We start from the raw sequence: 12140 nt of genomic DNA on the forward strand, positions 1-12140 counted from the left end.
GCTCATGTTATTCAGATTGGGTCATAGCTTGCTTTTTCTCTTAATTTACCCTGAATATTTTGCTAGCTAATAGCCTGATTTGGGTGACTAGTATGTATTTAAAGTAAGCTTGAGAGTATAAATTCCATAAACAATGCATAGAATCTTTGCTTACTAACATCGATTACATATCTGCTCTATGCCAGCTACTGTGCTGCATGCACCCCGGGCCCCTCAGAACCTGGGCTGGGTGGAAAGCCCCAAGATGGGGGTGGTGAATGGGGGCAGTCTGGTCTCAAGCTGCCCTCAGAAGTGGAGACTTCGCTAGATTGCCTCCTGTTCTGAGAGACTCCAGAGAGTTCTCATCTTTTGTAGAACAAATGGATGAGAAGTAGAATGGATAACAAAGAAAGGGAATGGAAAAGGCAGGGGCACCTGGGTGGCTCAGTTGTTAAGCGTCTGCCTTCAGCTCAGGTCGTGATCCCAGGGTCCTGGGATCGAGCCCCGCATCGGGCTCCCTGCTCAGCGGGAAGCCTGCTTCTCCCCCTCCCACTCTCCCTGCTTGTATTCCCTCTCTCGCTGTGTCTCTCTCTGTCAAATAAATAAAATCTTTAAAAAATAAATAAATAAAAATAAACTTGGGGACTCTCAGGTTCTTATATTGCGTCTTAACAATCAAAACCTTTAAATACCTGGAGACGATGTAGAGGTGGGTGGGAGTCCAAACCCAGATGACAGGAGTGCTGAGGTTACCAGCACTGGGTACGGTTCCCACCTTCCCTGCCTACTAGCAGTGACCCTGCATAAGCCACGTAGCCTCCTGGACCTCAGTTTCCTCACCTGTATAAAGAGAATCATCTTGATACATACCTTATAAGCTTGATACATACCTTATAAGTGAGATAATCCATGTCAGGTGCCCCAACAGCGCTGAGTCATGGTAAATGCAGGAAGTATCGAAGGTGGCTCGTCACTACCTTTTAAAGCATCATTTTAAGGGAAAATAAATAGGGTCATCGGGTAGCTCAGTGTTTGAGTGGTAAGCCATATAGAAAAGCACTCAGAAATCTGTGAATTCTTGGAAATGGAAACGCTCCATTAGTCATGCATAAGTAAAATCTTACTGGAATGTGATGTGTTTGTAAAATAATCCTTAGTGAGTAGTGCTTGAGGATTTTGTCTCCTTTGCATTATAAATTATGTCTAAAGGACTTCATGAATTATTCCCTTCATTCCAAGTGGCACACTTTCCACATTTGAATGTACCTAAACCAGTATGTATCTTACAGTCAACAGTGTATCATATTTAACAGTGTGTTTTCTTTCTTAGTAATACCTAAAATAATACAACTTAGAATTGATGGCATCCAAGATTTAAGAAATTATGCCCATTTCTTTGTTCATTTTTGAAGTGGGGAGGCTTTCGCCCAGTTTCTGTAGTTATTTATTTTGTTTCTAGTAATTGGAAACCTAGTGTTCTCAAAAGCATTATTCATCAATATTTAAATCTGCAAATTTGTTTTCCAACCTCAGATAGTTTTCTATAATCTAATCAGTTGGGGGAACAACCTAAAAAATCAGTATTTCTGATAGTATTTTATATATGGACATCATAAAACAAAAATACTATCACATATTAATATTTCTATGTGTGTGGTGGGGGAGTATGTTGAATTATAAAATCTAAATTATTCTTTTGTAATGCTAGGCTGATTGATCTTCAAATGCTGCTATTATGTCAGTCATTCATATAACAATGTAAACACACACACACAACATGTACATATAACATATATAATAAAAAAGACTTTGGTTTATTTAACTATTTCCACTCATTAAAGTCTCTTTAAAGGGATTCAACTCAGGCTTGTTAATATATTTAAAGTTAATTACATAAAGTTAATATATTTAAAGTTAAAAATATATTTAAAGTTATATTATTTGATGAAATCAAATAATATAAATATGATGCTTGTTTCCAGCCTAGAGTTTTAAAAGTATATTTTAATTTAATATTATGTTCTTCCAGAGTTGATACATGGTAATCTATCACTAGAAAATGCCCATCTAATTATGAGGAGTTCAAAATCACCCCATCCTCCGAAAGAAAAAACACATTTTTGCTACTAGATGCTATTGTAAAATCTCTTAGAAGCTTGGAAGCCTTGTTGCCTGAAGTTTCTTTGTGCTTTTTTTAATCTTAGATAATTTGCAAGCAATTTTTATTTATTTTTTACAGTGGTTTTTTTTTTCCAATTTTGTTATTGTGGTAAAATACATGTAACATAAAATTTACTATCTTAAGCATTTTTATGTGTACACTTGAGTGGTATAAAGCACATTCATAACTGCAACCATCACCACCATCCATCTCCAGAACTCTTTTCATCTTGCAAAACCAAAACTACCCATTAAACAATAATTCCCCACGATCCCCTCCCCATCAGACCCTAGCAACAACCACTCTCCTTTCTTTTCCTTCCCCTTTCCCCCCATACCCCAGCCTGTGGTAACTGCCATTCTACTCTCTGTTACTACAAGTTCAGCTTTTTAAATTTTATTTTTTTAGATTCCACATATAACTGAGATCATGCAATATTTGTCTTTCTATGTCCGGCTTATTTCACTTAGCATGATGTTCTCCAGGTTCATCCATGTTGCAAATGGCAGGATTTCCTTCTTTCTTATGGCTCAGTAATATTCCATTGTGTCTGTGTCTTTGTGTGTTCATATGTTTAGATAGATAAGAGATAGATATTTATTTGTATACAGATACACATTATACATACACCAATGATATATTTGTATATAATATTAATATTTATATATCATCACATTTTTTATGTATTTCATTATACATATAATGTAATATTTAAATATCACATTTTCTTTATCCATTCATCCATCAACCTTTATTTAAGTTGTTTCCATATCTTGGCTGTGGTGAATAATGCTGCAATGAACATGGGAGTGCAGGTAGCTCTTTACGATACTGATTTCGTTTTCTTTAGATATATACCTAGAAGTGAAATTGCTAGATCATATGATAGTTCTATTTTAAAGGTTTTTTTATTTTTAATTTTTTTGAGGATCCTCCACACCATTTTCCACAATGGCTGTACCAACTTACATTCCCACCATCAGTATACAAGAATTCACTTTTCTCCACATCCTTGACAACACTTGTTACCTTTGACTTTTTAGTAATAGCCATCCCTAACAGATGTGAGGTGATATCTCATTGTGGTTTTGATTTCCCTGATAATTAGTGATGTTGAGCATATTTTCAAATACCTGTTTAACTATTTTTAATTGGTTTATTTGCTTTTTTTTTTTTTTTTTTTTTTTGCTGTAGGGTTGTAAGTGTGTAAGAGTGCCTTATGTATTTTGGAGTTAATTCCTTATTGGATATATGATTGGTAAATATTTTTCCCACTCTATAGATTACCCTTTCATTCTGTTAACTGTTTCCTCTGCTGTGAAGAAACTTTTTAGTCTGTTGTTTATTTTTGCTTTTGTTGCCTGTGCTTTTGGTGTCAAATCCAAAAAATCATTGCCGAGACCAATGCCAAGGAACTTTTCTGCTGCTTTCTTCTAGGAGTTTTGCAGTTCTAAGTCTTCATCCCATTTAGACATTGATTTTTGTGTATGGTGTAAGATAAATATCAAATTTCATTCTTTCATATGTAGAGATCCAGTTTTCCCAACATCATTTACTGAAGAAATCCTTTACCCATTTTATGTGTTCTTGGTGCCCTTGTCAAAAATTAGTTGACTATAAAAGTGTGGGTTGATTTCTGGGCTCTCTATTCTATTCCATTGATCTATGCGCCTGTTTTTATGACAGTACCATACTGTTTTGATTACTGTAGCTTCCTAATATAATTTGAAATCAAGAAGTATGGTGCCTCCAGCTTTGCTCTTCTTGCTCAAGATTGCTTTAGCTATTTGGGGTCTTCTGTAGTTCCGTGTGAATTTTAGGGTTTTTTTAAAAATATCTGTGAATAATGCCATTGGAATTTTGATAGGGATTACATTGAATCTGTAAATTGCTTTGGGTACTATGGACATTTTAACAATATTAATTCTTCCAATCCATGAACACAAGCTATCTTTCTACTTACTTGTATCTTCTTCGATTCCTTCATCAATGTTATAGTTTTTAGTGTCAGATATCTCACCTTGGTTAAATTTATTTCTACAATGTTATTGTAAATGGGATGGTTTTCTTCTTTTTTGGATAGTTGTATATTGATTTTGTAACCTGCAACTTTACTGAATTCATTTATTAGTTTTAACAGTTTTTTGGTGGAACCTTTAGCATTTTCTGTATATAAGAGCATGTCCTCTGCAAACAAATAATTTTTCTCTGTCCTTTCCTATTTGGATGCCTTTTATTTCTTTTTCTTGCCTAATTGCTCTGGCTAGGACTTCCAATACTATGTTGAATATAAGTGGAGACAGTGGACACCCTGTCTTGTTCCTGATCCTGGAGGAAAGGCTTTGAGCTTTTCACCAGTAAATACAATGTTAGTTATGAGCATGTCAAATATGACCTTTATTATGTTTAGTTACATTCTTCTATACCTAATTTGTTGAGAGCTTTTATCATGAAAAGAGGTTAAATTTTGTCAAATGCTTTTTCTGCATCTGTTGAGATGAGCATATGATTTTTATCCTTCATTTTATTAATATGGTGTATCACATTTTTTGACTTGCATATGTTGAACAATTCTTACATTTTCTCATAAAGTTTCTTTGTTTTTATAGAATTCAATAACAATTTCCACCAATACATTAACTATAAAGGGCTTTTGGGTTAGTTGAAAGACAAATTTTGATTTATGAGTAAAATATATATACTTATAAGACACCAATAAATTCATAGCTTTTTGAGAACCCATGGGGATATTTTATAAAGTATTTAATTATGCCTTTACTGAAACCAATTTTAATATTTATCTTAAAACCTTTTAAGATGTATTAAGTGTTTCATACATATTTTAAAAATTCAACTTTAGCTCTTTATAATAAGACACTATTACTAAAAAACATAATAGTCATTAATTTGTAATCTTTGGTTGTTGAGGTATATTCTAGCCAGTATTTAATCATCCTTCCCATTACTTTTATCAAGCTACTACTATAATATTAGTGGAAGAATTTTGGAATTATTCTGGAATCAGTTGGCTCCCATCTAAAAGATAATGTAAAATTAGATTGATTTTGTTTTCTGAATCAGAAGCAGTAGTCATCGGGGAACATTTTGGAATACAGAAAATATATTTATAAAAAAGAAAAAGTCATCCAAAATTTAAGCACATTAAGAATAATCACTTAATATTTTAGCATATTTCCTTTATTTTATAGACATTTTTATATATGTATTATCAGGTGTATTTGTGTATAAATATAGCATATTCAAAGTTTAACATGTGTAGGCATCATCCTGGATATACAGTTCACATTTTCTGACTTAACATTAAATAATAAGTATTTTCACATATCATTTATTGTTTAATACCATTTTTTATGACTGCATAACATTTCCTTCTATGGACATACCAAAATTCATTCAACTATTCTCCAATTGTTGGACATTTAGGTTGTTCCAAATTTTTTTAATGTTATAAATTTTAGGAAGTATAAAACAGATAAGTTGAAGTACTTCTGAAAGAGAGGAACACAGGCATAAAAGTGATTAACTGAGGTACTATTGAAAGAGATGAATATCATGGTAATGTGCCAAGTGGATTAAACAGCAAGATCCAAATCAGAGAGACCCCTTAGTGGAAGAACATGGATCATCTCAGGCCCTAGCTTATAGAAACAGAAAGGAAGAGATGGATATGAAAACTATTATGTTAGAACTTTGGCAGGACTTGGCAAATGATGGGCAATCATGAGATATGAGTCAGGAAACACTTCAGAGTTTAATTTGTGTACTGGGGAGAACTAATGTCATAAACAGAAATTGTGAGATTTGGAGAAGGGGCTTATTTGAAGGTAACTTTTAGCATGTTGAGTGTGAGTCATTTACCATGACACCAATGTGTCAGACTGAAGCTCTGATGGACACTCGGGCTAGAGATGAAAGTACAATTCATAAATGGGTAGAGAGCATAATGGTGAATGCATGAGAATAACTGATACATTTGTGGGTGATTCAGGACAGGTGATGGAAAATGGTTGGAGAGAGAGAATGAGAAATCAGGTAAGAGAGAGTTCTTGAGAGCCCAGAGAGAAAGCGAACATCAAGAATGAAATCCATAGTGCTAGGAGTCCGAGGCATCTGTGCTGAAGACAAGCTACTGAAAGGTTAATTATAACCTTAAAAAAAGTTTTTTTCACTGGTGATATGACTCTAAGCCAACTTTAAAGGCATTTGGGAGCAAGTAGGTAGTGACTATGATTTTGAAAATTCAGTGGTGATGGTAAGGGAAAAGTGGAGTGTGCGTCTGAGGCGGTCAGAGGAGGTTGGGAGGTGGTGGGTGCATGTGACCTCATATCGCCCCTCTTCTCCTGCATGGACTGTCTCCTTCCAACCAATCCAGCTTTTCACCCTAAGGCTACTTAGGAAATGGAAAAAGTATGAATTCATATAGGCACCTTACCTCATTGGCCTAAAAATAACTATTCAGGAAGAAAGAAAAAAAAAAAGGAAAGGAAAGCGAGGAAGGAAGAAAGGAAAAGAAAGAAAAAGAAAGGGAAAGGAAGGAAGGAAAAGGAAGGAAGGAGGGAAGGAAGGAAAAAGAAAGGAAGAGGAAAGAAAGGAAGGAAGGAAGGAAATAAAGAAAGAAAGAAACCTTTTACCTTTTAGAACTTTCAAAGAGGTAATTTATTCAAAGGGAAAAAAAATCTTTTTCTTTTCAGGCAACCACTGAGGAAACCGAACTGAACAGTCAAGAGGATGAGAATGATGGCGAAAAAACACAGAAAGGGAATATGGAAGTTGCTTCATCAGGTTTGTTCCCTGACAAACTAGTTTTAAGGTAGATCATGATAACTGTTAAGCTACAATGAAAACAGTCAAGAATTTCTCCCACTGAGCCATAAAAAAGTAGCTAAGCAAGGCTCTGTAACTGGTGTGATTGTGCTGCCACCTAGAGGCTTCGTGGGGAAATCCTGACCGTACGATTTATCTTGCTGTAGAAACAGGAGCCCATTCTTTTTTGCTACTGTGGTATTTTTTTTTTTTTTGAAAGTATATCTCCATCATCATAAAAGTTATATTTCCCCAAATAAATGATGCTAAAAACTGAGGGTCCTATTTTAACACACAGAACATCATCAGATAAGATATAAATCAAAATATATAACATAGACACTGAAATGAAAAAGCTGGTGAATAGTTTTAAAATAATAAAGTAATGCCAGCAATATGGACAGTGAGTATGAATAGAGACCCACTGTTCCCTAAAGTAATGTTTCTCAATACTTTTAACACATTTCTTCTTTTGGCAAACCTCCTACCCTCTTCTAAATGCCAAATTATTTTAAAATAAATGGCATTACTAAAAATTTTAGCATGTGCTTTTTCAAACTAGATTGCACCTCCACATCTTGATATGCCCCCTCACTCCAGATTATACCTAATTCTTCCTTGTATATCAGAGAACACTTTATTTTCACTGTCTTACGTGTACCACACAATCCTTAACACATTCTAATTATGAAAATGTACTGTTTCAAAGGAGCATTGAAATATGAAAGACAGACTCAGGCTGCCACTCAGTCATTTGGATAGAAACTATCTTTAAATGTTCTCCCACCCAACCCACCTACCATTATATTTTGTGTCAACATTTTGTCTCATGTAGTGTTATTCATGGGGAAACAGTGACTCTTTCTAAGAACTTAAATTCTCCATAGTGGGGTCCTTTGATGTGTTTTGCGTTGTGTGATTTTTTTTTCTTTTTTATGTCTTGAAAGAGCCTAGACAATTCTGGCATCTTAGGCTCTTTAATACCTCTCATCATCCTGCAATCCAACTCCTTATGGCCCTGGGCAGGATATGTTCTCAGTGGACTTTGTGGCATCGCAGGATAAATGGTCCTTTATATGGTTCTCTTCTTCTTTTTTATGTTTCTGAACATAACTCCCATTTTCAGAACCACAGCATTTTACAACAACTGTGACTCGATCCAGCCCGACTGTGCCCTTTGTGGAGTTTTCCTCCAGCCCCCAACTGAAGAACGATATGCCAGAAGAAAAAGACCAGAAGAAACTGGAAAATGAGATGAGTGGAAAGGTGGAGTTGGTGCTGTCACAAAAGGTAATGTACATGGTGGACTAAAGCAGTTCAATCCAAAATCAGTGCGGCTTCATATTGCAGCTCACTTATAACGTGAATGGAGATAAGTGGCGCTTGTTCATAATGAAGATTTATTTTTTTCTCCGAATCGATTCCTATCATCATTTTGTATTTTTTTTTCTAAATACAAATATACTACATGTCCATTGTAAAACAATGTAAATGCATATAGAAAGATGTATGCACTAGGTAGGTCATGTGGGGTGCTCGGGCAGACCACCATAGACTGGGTGGCTTGTAAACACCAGAAATTTATTTCTCACAGCTCTGGAGGCTGGAAGTCCAAGACCAAGGTGTCTGGTGAGAATCCACTTCCTGGCTCACGGATCACTGTCTTGCAGTGTCCTCACTTGGTGGGTGGGGTGAGGGAGGTCTCTTGAGTCCCTTTTATAAGGGCACAAATCACCTACCAAAGGCACCACTTCCTAATACCACCACCTTGAGGGTTAGGATTTCAACATGAATTTTGGGAGGCCACAAACATTCAGTCTGGAGCTATACATTTTTTTTTAACTTGTATTTATGGTAACGTGCATACAAATGTAACAAATCTATCAAGTACTATATGTAAACGTGTAAAAAATATATAAATTTAAAAGAATAGAAATAGAGCAATAGAGAGAAAAAGTCACTGAAACTTACCTCTATTAGTAACCACTGATATATATCTTTTAAATTTTTATTTTACATAACTTTGAATTATGAAGAATTACATACATTTGAAAGAAAAATGGAATATAAGTTCTAAAGCTTTGCAGTTAGGTGTTAGTTTCCTGTGCGTGAGGTTGCTTATTTGCAGCTTACAAAATATTCTCTTTCCAATATTTACCTGTTTTATAACAGTGGTACTTCTGATGCCTCTGGACTTGCATAACAAGGAAACTAGAAAATTATTATTCTGATATAATGAGTTTTAATGTCTTGTTTTTATTAAATTTCTTCCTTGCTTGGAGTCTCATCTCATTCATATTAATTTGGTTTGTTTTCAGGCCCAGTCTCAAAGTCTTCATCATTCATGCCACTTCCTCTCAGCCTTGGCTACCCTTTAGAGTTTAAAAATACCAAGCGTGTTCCATAGAAAATAAATCAGAATCGCTGGGGGCAGCGCATCTGTATTTCTCAATGCTGCCCAGGTGATTCCAGTAGGCCGCCAAGATAGAGAACCGTGGACTTGCACACTGGCATACTATATGTGGTGATATCCCAAATTTAAAAATTAACCCTAGATTGGGATATCACTTTAGAGTGAAAAATTGACCAAGTCTCGTTCCAGTTCCTCCGCCATTTACTCAGCGTGTATTGACTGTGCGCCTACTAGAAGGCAGGCCCTGTAGCAGACGTTGGATGTTCAACAGTGAATACCCAGCCCCTGACCTTAAGGAGCTGACAGTGCTATGTCCTTGGTAGAGCCTCAAAAATGCCTTTGGGGGATTTCAGTCTCCAGTTATGCCCCATTTTTATACATAAAGGATTAAAGAACGGTCTAGACGTCTAAAAGGAGGAACTGAAATGTCGGAAGACATTGGGGGCAGGCAAGATTTCCCACCTTTGCAGAATTTTGCCTTATCCCCATTACACTCATAGCCATTGTTTATTTATTATTCTTCCAAATGGACTTGTCCCCCAACTTAGATCTAAACTGAAAGGAAAACTATCATTGCTAGAAAGTATTTTTTTTAAAAAATGAAACAAAGCAAACCCAGTAACTAAAGAGCATTCATCTGCGTAGCTCATCTGTGTGGTCCATCTTTGGGCCACCAGTGTCATGTCAACCATACTATGGAAAAAATTGTTTTCAGGGGTTCTTTACTTTGTGTGTGTGTGGACCCTTTGGCATCTGGTAAACAGTATGCTCAAGATAATATTTTTAAAGCATAAAATACAGGAGATTACCATGTTTTCCTTGGTATCAAATGATATCAAGTATATACACCCCCTAAATTCTGTTCTGTGGACTCCAGGTTAAGAATCTCTACTAGTTGGTTGGCAAATGGAATAATGGTCTTAGAACCCAATGCTTTTCTTACACCATATGAAACCCTCCCCTCTTTTTTCCCTACTGTGGAGTTAGTTCTTAGAAAAAGAGAGAGGGGTGATCACTATTTTAACAGCTTTTGTTTTCTGACTTCACTTGAGAGTGTTACCTTTATCAAACAAAGTGCCCATGCACACAGGCTGATCTTTTTACATAATGGTGATTTTGAGCATTTCTGCTATTAACATTCACTTACAACTGAGCATTACCGAAACATTTTTGTCAGACTCAACTAAGGAGGAAATGGTATGGGGTTAAAATTTGGGTTAAAATGGTATGGGGTTGTCAACTTTAGTAAATCTAAGCTTTAGTTTTTGCTGCATGTTTAACGTTGAAGGTCATTTGGACATCCGGTTGACCTCTGTAATATGGAATGAAGTGATTAACTCTATTTTCTTCAGGATTCCATTAGGGTTGAATGTATTATTCATAAGTAAAAATAAAATTTTACCAAAAAGAAATTATAGACATTAAATCATCCTGAAAACCAAATCACAGATCAGCTTATGGTAAAACAAGCACTCTAATAGCCTCAATTGCCCTGTTGGCTATCAAATTAATCTGTTGGGAACATAGCCACCAGCCAGAGTGAATCTGAGAAAGCCCTGTAAGCAGCTGAAAAGGACATGAACTGATACAACCACACCCCTCTTTCAGATCTCTGCTCAGAATCTACTGACTTATTTTAGACATCAGTTTGGTAATCTGGTCTTTCAGCAGTCATTTGATTGGAAGCAACAAATCAGAAGGAGGGTTGGCCATTCAGATTGGGGGAAAACAAAATAAAACTAAACAGCAATAACAAGAAAAAATCTATTTCTACAAAGCAAACATAAGAATTTTTAATGCCAAAATTTTGGAACTATTTACCGTAAGGACAAGTGGTCTAACATGCCTCAAAAATCTCCTGATGGCATCATTGCTATGACTCTAGTTGATAATAGTTATTTATAATGCTTCTTTGTCAATAGGCAAAATATATTGTCTTTAATGTGCTTCGTGTAAGTTTTTGGGAGGGCTCTGTAGTGTCTCGAGAATAATGTCCATTAGAAAGTGATATTATCTTAATATTCAGCACTTACATAGTAAGATCTTTTTTCTTTATCTTATGTGGAACATCTCACTTCCTAACATTACAAAATCAGTATTATGTCATATCAGGAAGGGAATATGTGATTGATCAATCAGAAAATGTGACAGAGTGATGTCCAATCCCAAAGATGGAATATTATCTTCTGGGTTTGGAGAAGAGTGATCATATATTTTTATGCTCCAGTTTGATTTCTCTGAAAAAGTTGGCCTCTGTATTAATGTAGAAGACACAAAGGGGTTTTGGGGAAAGGGCGAACATTTCCATTTAAAAGTTAAATATCTGGTTTGTTGACTTCTGTAATAGTCATGAGTCCTTTAATTTTTATTTCACCTGTGCATTTTTTAATGGACGATACTTGTAACATTTCTGTCTTTTGCCCATGATCCAGGTGGTAAAGCCCAAATCACCAGAACCAGAAGCAACCCTGACGTATCCATTTCTGGACAAAATGTCTGAAACCAACCAATTACATTTGCCAAACCTCTATTCTCAAGGTAAAAAGAAAGAAGTGTTTCATTTTAGCTCTATATGTTCTGCTGGGCTCATCTATAGTAAAATTTTCTTTATTTCATTTTATCTATTCAATTCAAATTCAATTAATTAACATATAGTGTATTATTAGTTTCAGAGGTAGAGTTTTGTGATTCTTTCACTCATATGTGGAATTTAAGAAACAAAAAAGAGGAATCCTAAGGGAAAGGAGGGAAAAATAAGACAAA

At 35.4% G+C, this 12140-nt stretch overlaps 1 protein-coding gene across 8 annotated transcripts in view; it reads left to right on the plus strand.

The window, feature by feature from the left end:
• The window catches only part of LIMCH1 (LIM and calponin homology domains 1), a 319011-nt gene that overhangs the window by 276044 nt on the left and 30827 nt on the right, over nt 1-12140 (plus strand). For all 8 annotated transcript variants that reach the window (XM_032400265.1, XM_032400257.1, XM_032400260.1 and 5 more), the window contains 3 exons: nt 6853-6943; nt 8091-8254; nt 11810-11915. In XM_032400265.1, coding sequence (XP_032256156.1) covers nt 6853-6943; nt 8091-8254; nt 11810-11915 — 361 coding nt within the window. The remainder of the gene's footprint in view (nt 1-6852; nt 6944-8090; nt 8255-11809; nt 11916-12140) is intronic.

This window comes from Phoca vitulina, unplaced genomic scaffold (assembly GCF_004348235.1).
Source record: "Phoca vitulina isolate PV1807 unplaced genomic scaffold, GSC_HSeal_1.0 scaffold3, whole genome shotgun sequence".
NCBI classification, from domain to species: domain Eukaryota; kingdom Metazoa; phylum Chordata; class Mammalia; order Carnivora; family Phocidae; genus Phoca; species Phoca vitulina.